The sequence below is a fragment of the Drosophila kikkawai genome, chromosome 2R (genome assembly GCF_030179895.1).
Source record: "Drosophila kikkawai strain 14028-0561.14 chromosome 2R, DkikHiC1v2, whole genome shotgun sequence".
Lineage (NCBI taxonomy): Eukaryota > Metazoa > Arthropoda > Insecta > Diptera > Drosophilidae > Drosophila > Drosophila kikkawai.
In genome coordinates this window covers 17512671-17529518 of record NC_091729.1, presented here as the reverse complement: position 1 = coordinate 17529518, position 16848 = coordinate 17512671, and the positions used below count along the sequence as shown (strand labels likewise).

The following is a 16848-nucleotide window of genomic DNA, read 5'->3' as shown; positions in this document are numbered from 1 at the left end:
TATCAAAAGACTATCTATCTATTTATCTGCTTTTACGTTTAATTTCGTATTTTGTCCATAAAAAGCAAAACAAGAATTGTGCTCTACTTGGTCGCAGTAGCCTGGCTGAAGGGGTTTCGCGACATGCGATCCATCATGCGGCGCACTTGCTCCTCGTTGCCGTACTTCTGGGCATCGGCCACAACGGCGGCATGGTGGGACACGGCTTCTGCCGAGATTTCGTCCTGCATCTGGCGACTTAGCTCAAAAGAGTGCCTAAAAGAAGAATCAATAACTAGTGTTGAGTCCCTGGTTGGTTATTCTAGGCGAGAGATACTCACTTGACGGACGCAAAGCCAAAAAGGGCACCAAACACCCCGAGGGCCATCAATACCAAGGCCACCTGCCAGTTGGACACCCTGTTCACTCCCTTGATGCCATAGTAGGGTCCCGGATTTGGATCGTAGTTAGGCTTCACTTCCCATCGGGGACTGCTGCCATCCTCGCCCACGGGACTGCGATCGGAGCGTTGTGGTTCCCACAGGAGGCTGTCATCGTAGTCGCGCCTCCTCTGTGGCTTAATAAGCGTCCTGTAAGCCTCGGATATCTGCACGAATCGAGCTGTGCGCTCGGGACTGGTTGCATTGCTCAGCACGTCGGGATGGTACTGACAAAAAAGGAAGTTATCAACCAATTGAAAGGGAATCTCTCAGAGGAACCTACCAGCTTGGAGAGCTTAACGAAGGCGTTGCGGACATCCCTGCTGCTGCAGTCATTACTTATATTTAGCACCTCATAGTGGGTTTCCCTCTTTTTCGGCTTTTCGTGGGAGAAACTGTGCATTGGATGGACATTAACTTTACATAACACCACGCAGCCAGCGAGTCCTTACTTACGCGCACAGATGACACCAGTCCTGGGCGAGAGTACGAATCTGAGCATCTTATTAATAAATATATTTATATTTAAGTGTTATTGCGTAGGTAAAAACATAATTTTGAGAGATTAAAACAAAACAAAAACAAATTGCAAAACTAAAAACAGCTGTTCAGTTGTTGTTTTCTCTGGAGTGCTTACCAACACTAACAATAGAGTTGCCATAGTATGAGACTATTTTAATTTATCATTTTGGTTTCCCCTGTTTTTCGGTCAGAAAATAAGTCTAAATTTTTCAGTTATGATGATAGATATCATCGATGGTCGCCAAAAAACATAGATATTAAAAATATGTTTAAAAAATATCGATGCACCGATATTTCTAGACTTTACAACACTGCTGAGGCTAGAGTGGCGTATTTCCCCCATTCGGTCACTCTGGCAACTAGGAAATAACAAAAAATAAAGATGAGCGGTGCAAAAAAGGCCTTTGAATTACAGCGCCAGGTGCGCCAAAACGCACGTGAGTACGAGAGCAGTGTCAAGGACCTGTACTCGTGGGAGCAGGACATCAAGAAGAAGGAGGAGGAGCTCAAGAAATCGCCAGCCACTGTCATCGCCAAGGTGAGAGCTTGAATTTGCCGCACACTCGTGCCCCGCGCTTGTCTCCTGTCATGCTCACACACACACACATGCACTCGATCCTTTATTCCAGAACCTTCCTGTGCGCAGCCATGTCCAAGACACACAAGCCCAGGCGGGAAAGGGAAGCCCGGGCAGCTCGGCGGCCAGCACGCCGACGGAGAAGCGGGATCTGCCCGTGGATCCGGTGGCGCAGCTGCACAAGAAGGCCAATGACATCAAGGACAGCGGCAACAGTTACGTAAAGCTGGCGGAGTACGACAGAGCCATTGAGGCATACTCAGAGGCCATCAAAGTGTATCCTTATGATCCCGTTTACTACATAAACCGAGCTTTGTGCTACATCAGACAGGAGCGGTAGGAGATGTTGGCTTTTGCGAAATTTATGGAATTTCCCTAAAACCTTTTTTGCTTGCAGCTATGACAACTGCGTGGAGGACTGCGAGGCGGCCATTGAGCTGGACAAGCTCTGCGTAAAGGCCTACTACCGCCGAATGCAGGCCAACGAGTCTCTGGGCAACAATATGGAAGCTCTCAAGGATTGCACGACAGTGCTGGCCATCGAACCCAAGAACATAGAGGCCAAGAAGAGCCTAGCTCGCATTAATGATCGTCTACGCAAGAATGGTAATTGAGTTTAACAGAATTCTAGTGCCTAAATTAATGCTTTGCTCGCTTTCAGCTACCAAGGGCGGTCCAAACTTCACCGCTGATCGCCCTGACCTCATTGACATCTTGCCCCTCGACAAGCCCGTCTATAAGCGCTCCAAGCAACCCATGCATCGTGTGCCGATCGTCGATATAATCTCTCCTCGTGTGGCCAGTGAGGAGACCAAGAACTTGCGCATCTCAGACGAGGACATTGACAAGATCTTCAATAGCAACTGCGGAGTATTCGAGCAGGTGAAAAAGTCTGAAACAAAGCCCAATGCCTCGACAGGTACATCCGCTGTTGAGAATATCAAGGAGACAAAGAAAGACACAAATATTAAAGCTCCCAAGGCAACCCAACAGACAAATAGTAATGCTCCCAAGGCAGACCAACATGTTGAAGTGGCCAAGGATGAAAAGAAGGAAATTAAAAGTGCGCCAAAGGCAACGCCAGCTGTTGTCGAGACTCCAAAAGCTCAGAGCACTACAGCATCCCCGCCAAAACCGGCCCGCACTCCCAGCGCAGTCGTCGAGGCGAAAACAGTGAAGGAAAATGTACAGAAAACTGAAAAGATTGAACCAGATTCTACCAAAATAAAAGACTCTGCGAGTCCCTTGGAGGTAAGATACCTTTAAGCTAGGATTTGACAAGAACTTAAGCCCCCTTTTTTTTTAGCGTTCACTACCTCCGCCACCTTCGGGAACAGCTCAGTTCCATGTGACCTGGAAGGAGCTAACTGCTTCGCAGAAGTACCAGTATTTAAAGTCCATCGAAATAGCCAATCTGTGTAAGATCCTAGGCGCCGGGTTCGACTCGGCCACGTTCACGGAACTGCTGCGCACCGTTCATGACTTTTATGTACCAAATAAGGAGCCAACCACGGCCGCTGTTCTGCTGGAGATAAGCAAAAACGACGAATTCACCATTCTGGCCATGCTCATGTCAGCAGAGGAAAAGAAAGGTATATTATTGTAAATTTAGTTGCACAATCATCTCTATTTTGTTTCCTTTTTCCAGTGGCAACATCTATTTTAAGCGACATTAAAAACTGGCCCAACCAAAACTCAGCGGTGCTGGATAAGCTCTTGAAGGCCTACCTGTAACGCGTTCTGAATTCTAAATGTTTCAAGTTTAAATGTACTTATGTTGCTTCAAATTGTTAGCTCAAAAAACAGAAAACTACAAAAAATACATGGAGGATGTAAAAGATGTTAAACAGAATGCGGAATGGATTTGTTATTTGTATGAGATGAAATGGTGTGGATATTAGTTACGCTAGAGATATGCTTTGGTTCTCTGCATTTGAAGCGTATTAGTTACGCTAGTTTGGGAATTTCTCAATCACATGACTCACAACGATGAGGTATGGTCAGATTTAGGCTTAATATCGGCATTAATTTGAAATGCAGAGAGAACCACTTGAGCAAACAAACCGTTCTTGGTTGATTTCCTACGACTGCTAGCCTGTCAGGCAATGAATATTGAATAACAAATTGAGTAATATGAATTAGTGTAATTTACATAAATCAGCGGATTAATTCAATCTGCGAAGCCACCTAACATGGGTTCTCTTCCAGCAAGAACAACAACTCCATTAAGCGACGTCAAGTTGAAAGCGTTGATCAGTCGGGGGGATACGCACACGCATGCGTATCATTACAGCAACACCCCGCCGAAGGAGAATATCCCCCTCCCACACACACAGCAGCCCCTGATCCCAGCCAGAATCTGGGGTGCCGGGCGCAGGCTGCGGCGGCACGCTAATTGCGTGAGAGCTGCACTAAGCCCAGGGGCCGCCGGGGTTTACTTAAGCTCCATTGTTGCTCTGCTGCTAGTTATAATTTAATTTACATTTTTCTTAACAAACGCTCGCTGTGATTTATCCAATTTCTCGTCGCGAGAGAAGCCGCGCGCGCGAGAGCGGTATTCGGGCAGAGTTGCCACAGGGTTTGGCGTTGTCTGTTTATTTAATTTTTAAATTAAGAATTTTAAAACAAATAAAACTGTACACAATTTTATTTTACTCTTCCAATATTTGATTTTAGGAAAATATAATTCAAATGTCAACAGTTGAGCCACGTAACTTACGTTCTTAAATTAGAAAATAGATTCATTCATAGATTCATCAGTTAAAGAAAGAAATAATCTGTTTTTGTTTTATTAAAAATATTAATCTGAGTTTAAAGTAATAACTAAAAGGAGAAATATATCAATAATAAAATCGAATTATTAACTGAATTTCAACAAAAATGTTTGTTTTCTTCGTAAGTTAACTATAAATATTCTTAGTTTGGAGTGAGAATAAAGTGGGTTTTTCCTTATTTTTTATAAATTTAAGAAAGATATTAGAATCCCTTATGTTCAAATCATGTTCTAGTTGAACTTTAGACTTGAAAAAGATACTTTCTAGGTGAGGTAAATCGATTTAATATACTTCAGAGGATGAAAACGCTTCAAAGGGAATTCTCTTGATATACAAATTCTCTTCAAAATGAAATATAACACATTATTCCATGGTTATCAGATATTTTATAGAAATATTTCCAACTTTGTGGCAACCCGCTAAGCCGCGCTTCATTGATCAGAGCAAAGATTTCCTAGAGAGCCGGCTGAACGGCTTCGGAGTGCCCGATCGGCTCAGCCAGTTGCTGTCTATACTCCAACGGATTTGGATATTGTTGCTCCGGCTCCGAGAGTGCAGAATCGTGGAGAAATAAAAACAGAAACCGAAACTGAAACTGAAACGGAGAAGCAATCGTAAACCGCGAACTTAGTAGCCGTTGCATCGCGTATACGAAGCGTGAAACACAAACGACATACAACAAAAGTACAAGCGGCGAGAGAGTGCAGCAGCAGCAGCAGCAGCAACAAATTCGTAAACAATCAAAGTAACGGGGTTTTGTGCGAGTGTAAGTGCCAGCGAGTGTATGTGTGTGTGTGAGAGACTGCGACTAATTTAAACGCGACTTTAGTAAAAATAAGACTCTTTATTAACTAAATCCAGGGAAAATCCAACGCCCCCGTCGCGCAATAACAAAAAGAAAGCGAAAACTGGATAGAACTAAGCCAGTTCTGAATAAAATCCAGTTACAGAAACCAAGTGCTAAGCGAGTGATTTGGTGGCGTATACGTAATCCCGAATCTTGTCAAATCTGTAAAGAATAAAACTAACAATAGCCAGTCAGTCTCCCACCAAAAACCCCAAAAAAAAAAAAAGAATCAAATGAAATAAAAACACAAACTGTACGTAGTTCATTCAGCCAATAACAATAACATTCGGCCAGAAGAATGCGGCAAAAAGAGAGGGGTCTGTTCGCGTTTTGTTTTTATTTTTGTTGCTTTTGCACCTACACTATTTATTTATTTTGTTGTCAAGTGTGTGTCTGTGTGTGAGTGCTTTATTTTTGCCGTCGCGACTGCACGTCTTCATTTCATTAGTTCGATCGGCCACTAGACAAGCCGGAGATTACGGGTCCGCCACTCCGATCTTGGCCAGTTTGCTTGCCGCCGCTTCTTCCACTTCTTTTTCTCGTCTCAACCTGTGCCAAGCGCTAAACCAAAATAATAAAAAAAACACACAAAAACAAAAAACAAGTGAGAAACGGAGGCTTGGTTTTATGACCGAAGCTGGGAATACCTTAAAAGTTGACCTGAAAGAAGTATCTGAGAGGTTGAAGTGTTCTATTAAGTAACACGTTTGAAGAAGATAATTTCCAAGACCGCGGGAGCTTTTATGATATATCAAAAGACTGGTTAAAATACTTAATACATAGTTATCAAAAAGAATCAAGCAAATACATTCCAAATCAATCTTTATCCCTTAATATTATTAGTTGAATTTAAACATTTTTAAATTCTGGAGGTTAAAATTAGCAGTCCGTTTTCAATGTTTTGGAAAACATTCACGGAATTTATTTCCTAAACCTCTTCCTCTCTTCTTTTAAAATAAAGTCCTTACATTTAAAAATGTTCCTTTGTTAATTCGCTGTTAACTTCCAAGCTGAAATCAATCTTTTAAAATACTTTGCTATATCTTAAATTAAAAAGCATAAAACACTCGAATTTTTCAAGGGAAAACATTATATTAAATGCTCAAACCAAAGAAGGGTAATTCGAATATAATCCAGCTAAAATCAAAATACTTTTCAAGTGAAATCAAAATACTTTTCAAGTGAAATCTGATCCTTTTAAGGATCTTAGTTAAAAGTATTTCATATCTTCTTGTGTAAAAACCCTAACCTGATAGCTAACATCACCTTCCCTAAGAGTACGAAAAAAACGGGGTAAAAAATAAAGGCAAAAAAGCAAAAACGTGTCCCATAGCCCAAAAAGACGCTCACAACACAGGCAGCAGCAGCAGCATCAGGCAAAGACATAAAAGTCAACCGGTCGGTTGGGTTTCGAACAGCAGCTACCAGCAAAAGCAAAAGCAACAGTAACAGAAACAGCAACTACAACTCGGCTTCATCGGCGGCAATAATATGTAAAAGCTGAGAAAAAAACAGCCAATGCAAAAACGCCAAAGATACTTATAAATAACAATCTAGATGGCGAAGAAGCCAGCCAGCGAGCCACTCGAGGCTGAAAGCTGTTTAGCATAGTTTATTTTTTCGCTAATAGGCGGGGGCGGGAGCTCAGGGGGATCCGGACTGGGGGGCTGCTTGGATCCGTTTAGCTGGAAACCCGAAAAGATGCTAAATATGCGATCAATAACAAATGGAATATTCCATTCCTTGAACGCGATTGTATGAACTTTCTTTTCTTTTCTCGCATCCGTTAAATTTACAATTTAAATTAAATCCTAACAGCTAGCTAGTTTTGGCAGCTGCTATTGTTGCACCTGCCTTAAGATCAATGGATATTTGGCACATCACTCTCGTTGACTCATACTTATATGACGTACTTCCGTCTAGACTCTAAAGAGATCAGAAACGGGGCATAAACCTCCTCGGCGAGATTTTTGCGAAATTCATATGGCTTAGGGTTCGATCACTCGGCTCAGATATTTGGCGATACAGTTAGGCACCCAGTGCTAATTCGATTGATAATTGCCAGCCTGCTGACGCCTTTTCCAAACATCTTCTACATGATGTCTAAACTCGATGCTGGGCTTGGCTTTTTGGCCAAATTAAAGTCATGGGTTCAACGATAACTTGATAACCAATTCTGGATGCCTGACTGACTAGCTGGCTGGCTGGTCAAAGAGAGTACTACCTCTAACCGTAATTGACTTGTTTGGCTGAGTGAATCCCATGCCAGCAGCAATTAGCACTGCTCTGGGTAGCAGCAGCAGAAATAACAACAAATACTTGTAGTGAATTTTATTCATATTTATGGCTCAATTTGATCGTTGCTTACGTGCAATCGTTGTGGCGGTTTTGGCATTTAATTTCATGTTTTTTTCGAACAGCCGCACGCCACACGAGAGAGCCCAAGAGTTGTCGTCGTACAATCTCTGTGGATATTTTGCGGATTTATTGAAATGCTAATAAAACGCTAAATGCCCCGGCATGATGATGAGACAGTCTGCCAAAGCCACGGAGGCCTCAAGGATGGGGCTTTGGCCACGCCAAAGTCAAAGTTAAAGAAGTCAAGCGAGGTGCCCTGCAAGTCTGAATATTGGCAAACAGATATTAACTTCCGACTCCGTAATATAAACGGCAAACAACAATCAATAGCCGACAACTACAGGTTTTTCTTAGTTTTTTTTTTTTTTTTGTTTCTTTCAGCTGTCTTGGCAGCATCTTCAAGTGAAACCTCGTCACGAGCATGAGTCTGGTTTTTTTGGCTTGCTTTTTCGTTTATTTTTAGTTGCCCTGCCGCAACGGCGTCCGACTAAATCAAATCACTTGAGCATTTCATTATATTATTATAAGAGGAAGCGTTCTTTATCTGACGCGCGAGCAGCCCCAGGAGATACTATATATCTGTATACGTATATGTATATAGTACGTCTATATGAAAGCCAGGGCGTTAATTCAATCAAAATCATTGCGACAAAACAGCCATGACAAAGCGGAGGCAAAGTCTGGCTTCGAAAACCCACTTTCAAGTAATCTTAGCTTGGGCCGATCGCATAAGGGAAGAGTTAAAATCGAACCAAGGCTGACACTGTTTTATTACAGCCCCAAATCAGACGAAAATATATTTTATTTGTTTTTAAAATCTTCAAAGTTGATATTGCGCATACGCCATGTGTAACGATATACTATTTTAAATTGATAAACTTTGTTTTTTTGGTAACTATGATATCAAAAATGTGTTTTATATTGTTTTTAGAAATTTCAAAATAATTCTTATAGATTATTTCATATTTATCAATGAACTAAAGGCTTTAAAAACAAATTTTAATTTTAACAAAGAGTTTTTTTGGCTGTAAAATATTTTTTTTTCCACAACTTTATGTGTAAAAACATATTTTAAGGAATACATAATATTTCAAAAATGTTTATTATCCCAAAACAAGACATTTTCCTTTATAAAAATAGTAAATCTCATGTTTTATTGCATACTTAAGAGGGTCTCTGGGCCAGCAGCATTCCATGCTCGTCGACAAGGCCTGTTCATTATTAATTTGCATTACTAAATAACTCAGCTAAAGCCATTTTCATTTCACATTTTATTGTCGAGTGTCACGTGTTGTGTTGGCTTTGATGCAAATTAGTTACTGCTGCACATCGCATGGAATCCGTGTTGTTTTGTGACCCCCACACCAAGCGGATAAAGTCGCTGCCCAGACGCCGCAAGTTCCAGTTGGAAGTGCGATTCACTTATCTCGTATTTATGTTTGTTTTGTTTTCCTTTTTGTTGTTTTTTTTTTTTTGCGTTGTTCCGCAACCAGACTTTTTAGATATAGGTTCTGAGAATATATGCAAAACATGTATAAATGACAATTTGACTGCGGAATTAAAGAGTGATTTCCAGAGAATTAGAATTTAATAAGAGAAAATACTTAGTTTATCTTTAAGTTTGTGCAGCTCAGCATATTCTATATTATAGCTTAAACATTATTTTCATTATCTCCAAAAAACATTGGATTTCCTGTATAAAAATACTGGACTTATCGTAAAACACCAAACAAGTACCATTTCCTTTTAAAGCCTTGAAAGCTTCCCTCAAACATAAACATAAGCAAAACGTGAATGTGACTTTCATTGGAAGTGTGAAATATAAAGAAAAGGGGTTCAACTACTACTGTTCTACTTAATAAACGCGATAAGCCAAGTCTATCTTCGAATTGCAAATTCCCAGTAAAGTTTACTTTGATGGCATTTGAAGTCTGAGCTTGACCATGGACACATCTCTCTGATTTATATTGCAGGTCCCACACCAATCATGCTGTAGCAACGTGAACAGGATGCAGCTGCAATAGTAACTTGAATATGGACCTTGATTTCTTAGGACTCTGTGAGTATACAACAAGCGAATACCACTATTACCGATTACCACAAGTGTTTATGTGAATATACTACGTATATATTTTTGGCAAGGATAACAAATTCAAATTCAAATGGGGTCCTTGCTGTGGCCCCGTTGAAGGCTGGGCCCGATTTGCCTCGTCATTGACAACCAAAGTGGCTACCGAAAATAGATATAAACAGCATAGGAGCCTCAGATGGGGATTATAATACCCTTATTAAGGCATCAGGATATAGAACTTTGAAACATAATAGCAAATTTGACCTTTTTTTGTTTGTTTTAGTTATATTTTATGTTCTATATATATGTTATTTTATTTAATAATAATAAAAGCCAGGCTAACCCCAAGTAGAAACCAATATAATCCCAAGCTATAGCCAGAGCTCGCTCTCTCTTGCATTAGAGTATCTCAGACCCCTGCCTAAGGCTCTGCATCTCGAACACCCTCACTCACACACACAGGCTCAGATAGCCTGCGGAATGAGACAATCAGGATATATATGATAGCTGGGAAATCGTTTAATATATTTTGTGTACGACTAGCTACGCCGTAACTCCCCTCCGTGGGATTTGCATGCCACTTGTACGGCTCACGAAACGAGCAGGTTGTTTGATCAATAACACGACCGACTCGATTGACTCGCCTGGCGGCGGGACGGAAGCCCAAATATTTGCACACTGGTTATGATACCGCTGCCCTCACTCAGTCAGTGCTCAGATATTTTCTATCCGCATCCGACGTACCGCCAAGTGACTAACCAAATAATAGAGTTGCAAAGTTACAAGTTACCAGCCAGCATTTGAGATTGTGAAAACAGTTTTGGTCCGCGGATAACCTGGGGGATGCATTTGTAACAATATTTCTTCTATATTTATTTACATATCCCAGAGAGTTGGGGAACGGGAGAACAATTGTGTAAACAATAGCCTGTACTTTGATTTGAATTCGAAGCCCTGCTGCTGCTGCTGTTGCTGCTGTTGCTGCTGGTACCACTGGTGTGTTGCTGCTTTTATTCCAGCAATTTGGTTTCGTTTTCATCTTCGCTTTCATTGGTTACCATGCCGATGTAGTTGGGCCCTGGCTCCAGCTCAGTTATCCAGTTGAGCTTTTAATTTTTTAATCACTCGGAGCACCCGCCCCCGTTGCATTTTCGCTGCTCAGCGGATTGTGAAGAGTGCATCAACCGTATGCTCGCTCATACGTGCGTTAGATAATTGTTTTCTCAGATACAAGATACAAAATGCAGCAGCAGCAGCAGCAGCAGCAGAAGTAACTGAAAAACTGAATTCAAAATAAACCCATTTGTGTTTCCATGGATGCTGGTTAGTCAGCTGCTAACTTGGCCATCAGTGCAGACGCCGCAAGCAGTCGCTGGCACTGAACGGAGTCCTTGTTGACTCCTCAACTCCTCCTGCAAACGTACCAACAAATTAATTATGGACTACCCCAAGACACTGAATGGTAAATGTAAATGTTAACATAATCCTCCCTCTGCCCGCCCGCAGGATCTATGAATAAATTACACAACAATTTATTTGGCACGTCAACAAATTCGCTTGCTCCTCGGCAGGGCTTTTATCGATCAAACACAGACTGGGATTTTCAGGGCTTATCAGTGTTGTGTGTGCTCCCTGTTTTTAAGAGTGCCCCGAATCTGTTTTTCACATTTAACTGCAATATTAATAATAATAATCTCTGCGTATGGTTGGTAAACGCCCCCACAGACACGTGCGATATTTAATTTCTATATAACTGGAAACTGAAATTTGTTTTCGCTGGCTCAGTCGCCGGACTTTGCTCTACTTTGGATGATAAAGAAATTCTTTGTCTATATTTAGATATAACTTACGTGGCAGTGCGGTGACTATTTGCCTTATTCATTTAATTTTTTGCATTTCTAGACTTAAAATGTAAATATATTCATAATTTAATGGGAAAAAGTAGTCAGGGTAGGATAATAAAATTAGAATTTTAAGTTAAAGCTAAGAACCCTTTCAGTGTATTGATTTGTTTAATGTTTAAAACACAATAAATCACTCAACATATAAGTTTATCAATTGAGTTTTGTATATTTCTTAAAGTGAAGTTCAAGTTCAATATAACTAGGAAATATTTATATGATCATGTTAACAATTTAACGATTAGAAATAGTTAAGCAAATTTCCGGATAATATAGAAAATTCACCAAAATATATTTAAGATTAAGATTTTTTTGATCCCAACTTCGTTTAAGCTCAAATCTCTTTATTAACGTTACTCCAATGCCCCATTTCCCACAGCTCCCCAAGACCTGGCAGACATACACAATGAAGGCATAGACAATCTGGATCTGCTGATGCAGGGAGACTTCGACGACAGCATCCAGTTGGGACACAATGACCACAACGGGCACATGGCCCCCGGTGGTGGTGGTGGTGGCGGCACCCACATGGACTCCCCCCACACACCCCCCATGAACGGCTTGGATTCTGGACGTATGGGTCTAAGCACGCCCGTGTCAACACAGGTGCAGGCGCACGTGCATACACAGTTGCCGGAGAGTCCACCAGACTCGCAGCCCGCTTACAGTCCGCTGGGCGAGGCGCATGGCATGACCATGCCAAGCCGGGATCTGATTTATCCTGGACTAACACACATGCAGCACCAGGGGAACCTGCTGCAGACAGACCTCGGCCAGTACGCTTCGCCCCCGCAACAGCAGCAGCAGCATCACTTTGCCGCTCCGCAAGCCGATGTGCGGGTGAAACACGAAACCGGGCTCATAATGAATCCGGGCAACCTACTCTCCCAGCATCAACAGCAGCAGATGCAGCAGCAGCAGCAGCAAATCAACGAGCAACAGTTTCTCACACACCAGCAACAGCATCTGCCGCACATCCAGGATCTGGGCCAGGACCAGATGCTCTACTATGACAATGCAGTGGGATCAGCGGGGATGTTCGCGGCTGGGAGCTACCAGAACCTGTCCACCTGCACGCTGACCTCTGCCTTGGGACTGGGTGACCGGGTCCAGGTGATCGGAACCAGCCAGCTGTCGCTGAATCGTGTCTCCGCTCCCTCTACGCCCGTGCACTCGCTGTCGCGCAAGCGCAAGATGTCCACTCAGCTCGACTGTCCGGAGTTTGCGCCGGCGCCCAAGGTGGACGCTGGCCTGCGGATGAGCCCACTGCGTGCCTCCCACCACTCGCTGGCCACGCCGACGCCCACGCCAACGACAGCGACGACGCCGGCACCCTCGCACTGCTCCGCATCCGTGTCTCCAGCCTTGTCCACCATTCACTCGCAGGCAGACAACAGCCTCGATGGACAGTCGAATGGTGGCAGCGGAGTGGCCCAAGGATCGGGATCCGGGTCGGGTTCGGGGAGCGAAGCGGGAGATCCGGCGGGAGGACAGTGCATCCGGTTCAACGCCTTCCAGCCGGAGCACTGGCACAAGCTGTTCGACCAGGATCTCCAGGAGCTGTCTGTGATCTACTACCGCGTGGACGCGGACAAGGGATTCAACTTTAGCGTCTCGGACGACGCGTACGTGTGCCAGAAGAAGAACCACTTCCAGGTTACTTGCCATGCGCGCCTCCAGGGCGATGCCAAATTCGTGAAGACACCGTCCGGCTTCGAGAAAATCAAATCCTTCCACTTGCATTTCTACGGCGTCAAGTTCGAGGCGCCTAATCAGACCATCCGCGTGGAGCAGAGCCAGTCTGATCGCTCCAAGAAGGCCTTCTATCCCGTTCCGTAAGTAGATCTATAAGGATCTTATTTAAAACAAAATAAATTTGCTGAACCTAACCGGAACCTTCTCCCTGTAGCATCGATCTCCAGAAGCACATCGTCAGCAAGATCACCGTCGGCCGACTGCACTTCTCGGAGACGACGAACAACAACATGCGCAAAAAGGGGCGTCCCAATCCGGAACAGCGCTTCTTCCAGCTGGTGGTGGGCCTGCATGTCCATACCATCTCTGGAAACTTTCCCGTGGTGAGCCATGGCAGCGAAAAGATCATTGTGCGCGCCTCCAATCCGGGTCAGTTTGAATCCGATGTGGATCTTTGCTGGCAACGCGGCCTCACCCAGGAGTCGGTGTTCCATGCCGGCCGGGTAGGCATCAACACAGATCGCCCGGACGAGAGCCTGGTGGTGCACGGCAACCTGAAGGTCTCCGGTCACATTGTCCAGCCTAGTGACAGTCGCGCCAAGCAGGAGATCGGCGAGCTGGATACATCGGTGCAACTCCGTAATCTCCAGAAGATTCGGATTGTGCGCTATCGCTATGAGCCGGAGTTTGCCATCCACTCGGGGTTGCGGCGCGAGAGTGACACCCGGGAGATCGTGGACACCGGAGTGATAGCCCAGGAGGTGCGCGAGGTCATACCCGATGCGGTGCAAGAGGCTGGCAGCGTGGTGCTGCCCAACGGAGAGGTCATCGAGAACTTCCTGCTGGTTAACAAGGTGCGGAAGTGGGATCTTTCTGTCAAGCTTCTTCTAATTTTTAAAGTATCACCTAATCCCTGTTACAGGATCGCATCCTCATGGAGAACATCGGGGCCGTGAAGGAGCTGTGCAAGGTGACTGGGTCGCTGGAACACCGAATAGAACACCTGGAACGTGCCAACATTGGCCAAAACAGCCAGCAACTGCGTGCCAAGGATCTGCTGGAGCCCCGCTGCCTGCTGCCGGAGCGTGGAGCCATCAAGCCCTACAGTAGCCGTCGGGATGGTTACGAGGTGTGCTCTAGCCGTTCCCTGCAGATAGTCATCTTCCTACTGATCATCGTGATGGCTGCTTGGTGAGCATTTATTTGATTATCTCTCGGAACAGATTTTAATTCCATTTCTTAAAGCCTGGCGGCCGTGTCCACGCTGTACTTCGTGGAGCACAACAAGCAGCAGCAGATGGACGGCTATCAGATCTTTGGCAATGGTCACATCTTCCGTCCGGAGCCGGGGTCGACGCACCTGAGCGATGAGGATCGTCATTACTTCCACAACTTGCATACGCTCTTCCGGAATAAGACCAACGGTGGATGGCCAGGTCGCTTATACGCCACGAGTACCACACGTCCGGCCGGGTATCGTCCCGGTGAGGAGGAGACGGAGGAGCTGGCGGCGGTGATGACAAAGCCACAGGTGGCCGGTGCCCAGCAGCAGAGCCTCAAGCATGCAGCCTTTACGACAACGGCGCCTCGTTTTAGCAATAAGACCCTCAACAGCAAGAAGACCAAGTGGCCCATCTCTCAGGAGACACTGCGTCAGGCGGCGGGTCAAAAGCTGCTCCAGACGTCGGCAGTCCATTTGCCTCCTTTGCCAGCAAAAACTCTTCCGCCGCCGGCTCTCAACGAGTCGGTGGTGGCCTCCACGGAAAAGCCATCGCAGGCCATTCCCTTGCCGCAGGACTTTGAGAACAACTCCATCGACATTGACGCCCAGCAGCAGCTGCAGAAGCAGTCGCAGCTGTCCGCTTTGAAGCTGGACGAGCACATAGTGGTGGTGGGCACCATTGCCAGTCCCGCCTCCGAGGCATCATCCGATTCTGATCCCCCGACAGCTGTCGCGGGTCATGCCATCCGCAAGTTCAATACCGGCGCCGTGTATACGAACGTGTACAAGACGGTGTCGCCACCAACGGCCAATCTGGCCCTGACCACCAACAAGGTGAGCACCGAGCCTGCCCAGAGTCCGCTTTCCCAGGCTCTGGATGTACCGCCGCCAGCGCTGCCCGTGCGCAATAGCAGCGACAATCCGGATGCCCTGGATCTGCAGAACTTAAGCAACACCAACGAGTCGGTGGACAATCCCATTACCGGGGTGTACGGTTTCGAGTACCAGGGAGCGGGTCTGCGAGAATCCAACCTGGGCAGGCGCTCGGCCAGCCAACGGAGTCTGGAGTGGATAAGGCAGAAGAGCCTGAAGACGCCGATCTTTGGCCAGCCGGCCGAATGCAATGGGGATGAGTCGGTCAGCGACAATTGTCAGGTGAGGATTAGCTTCCCAATTTCCAAACCCATTTCGAACTGAAGTTTAATCTTTCAACTCCCCAGTCCGTGTGCTTCGAGGAACTGCCACCGACTCAACAGCAGCCGGACAATGTGGATGCCAATGTGAAGGAACAGCATGTCGAGGACGATCTGCAGTCTGCCGAGGAGCAGGAACCGGATCCTGACATAGTCGAGGCGCAACCACTTGCTGCTGGCAATGAGACCGAGTCGCAGCCCGGTTTCCTTGGCAAGAACTCGCACAGTACCGATGCCTTGGCCAAGAAATTCCCCCCGGAAGCGGAAACGGTGCTGGCGAGCAAGGAAGATCCAGTCTATCGTTTAGTTCAGCCTGCCACAGCCCAGGAGCAACTGCCCAAGGCGGATGAGACGGTGCTACCGCCCTTCCAATTAGACTGTTGGAGCGTGGCCAGTTGCGTGCTGGCGGCCCAGTACAATCACAGCATCGATGTGGAGCAGTTCTGTCCCAGCACGGGTAGTTCCCTCAACATAAGCTACATAGTTCCGGTGTCGCGTTATCTCCAGGCCAGTAGCCTGGAACTCCACCTGAGGTTTGTGGAAGAAAGCTCAATTTTCGCATGGAATTAAATAAATTTTTGCTGATAGCTCCAACAAGCCACTGCAGTGGTCCATCTGCATCGATGAGGACCAAGCCAAGGCCAATGGCAATGCACAGCTCAATGAGGATGACGAGGCCCCGGCGAGCAGCGGGGTAAAGATCCTCAAGCAGCTGGGCAACAACAAACTCATCCTGGCATTGGACTTGCCCGCCCGCGGCTACTTCCTGCGCGACTTTATGCTGCGCGCCAGCCAGGACCTCGAGCAGGTGGGTTTCAATGACTTCAAAGCAAACTCCTTCGGTGATTCCTCAACAATCTCAGTTGCAGCAAAAACTTTGCGATGACAGCGCTCACCTGGCTAACCCCATACTCCAGTACAACTTTAGGATCGTAAGAGATTGTGATTAGTTTACGGCTTAATTTATGGCACGGATGGATCGAATCTGAGCTCTAAAAGATTAATGTAGGCGGCAATGCCCTCTCCTCCCGGCACACCACCACCACAACACACGGAAAACTCGTTTAAATTAGGAAAATGAGGAAGGAAAATCATGAAACTGTTGATCAGCGAGAGCAGAAGTTGAAATGAATACATTTATACGTAAAGACAAAAGAAATCATTAATGCAAATCAAATATCGACCATTTAAATAAAATATGTAGAGAAATCGAGTACCAGTCTTTTAAGTGGGTGGAAAATGGCCGATGGAGGTCAGCAAACATAGATT

General features: G+C 45.4%; 3 protein-coding genes across 6 annotated transcripts; 2 read left to right on the top strand and 1 right to left on the bottom strand.

The window, feature by feature from the left end:
• Positions 1 to 13: 13 nt before the first annotated feature.
• On the bottom strand, positions 14 to 1049 carry DnaJ-60 (DnaJ-like-60). The gene is made up of 4 exons (XM_017161376.3): positions 872 to 1049; positions 703 to 814; positions 321 to 646; positions 14 to 255 (listed from the first exon to the last, which is right to left on the bottom strand). Exons 1-4 carry the CDS (start codon positions 919 to 921, stop codon positions 84 to 86), a joined length of 660 nt encoding a protein of 219 aa, XP_017016865.1. The 5' UTR covers positions 922 to 1049; the 3' UTR covers positions 14 to 83.
• Positions 1050 to 1253: 204 nt separating this feature from the next.
• spag (RNA polymerase II-associated protein spaghetti) lies at positions 1254 to 3370 on the top strand. Its single transcript, XM_017161352.3, has 6 exons — positions 1254 to 1479; positions 1571 to 1854; positions 1916 to 2124; positions 2180 to 2769; positions 2825 to 3110; positions 3167 to 3370. The coding sequence occupies exons 1-6, from the start codon at positions 1324 to 1326 to the stop codon at positions 3250 to 3252; spliced, it is 1611 nt and encodes a 536-aa protein (XP_017016841.1). The 5' UTR covers positions 1254 to 1323; the 3' UTR covers positions 3253 to 3370.
• Positions 3371 to 4807: 1437 nt separating this feature from the next.
• Positions 4808 to 16792, top strand: LOC108070825 (uncharacterized). 4 transcript variants are annotated; one of them, XM_017161443.3, is made up of 9 exons: positions 4808 to 5058; positions 9471 to 9556; positions 11849 to 13304; positions 13379 to 14018; positions 14087 to 14355; positions 14410 to 15541; positions 15607 to 16112; positions 16168 to 16387; positions 16449 to 16792. In XM_017161443.3, exons 2-9 carry the CDS (start codon positions 9532 to 9534, stop codon positions 16527 to 16529), a joined length of 4329 nt encoding a protein of 1442 aa, XP_017016932.1. In that variant the 5' UTR covers positions 4808 to 5058; positions 9471 to 9531; the 3' UTR covers positions 16530 to 16792. The 4 variants fall into 4 exon arrangements, with proteins under 4 accessions (XP_017016932.1, XP_017016929.1, XP_017016931.1 ...); XM_017161440.3 differs by having other exon boundaries at positions 16443 to 16792; XM_017161442.3 differs by lacking the exons at positions 4808 to 5058; positions 9471 to 9556 and adding an exon at positions 10736 to 11030 and having other exon boundaries at positions 16443 to 16792.
• The last annotated feature ends 56 nt before the right edge of the window (positions 16793 to 16848 follow it).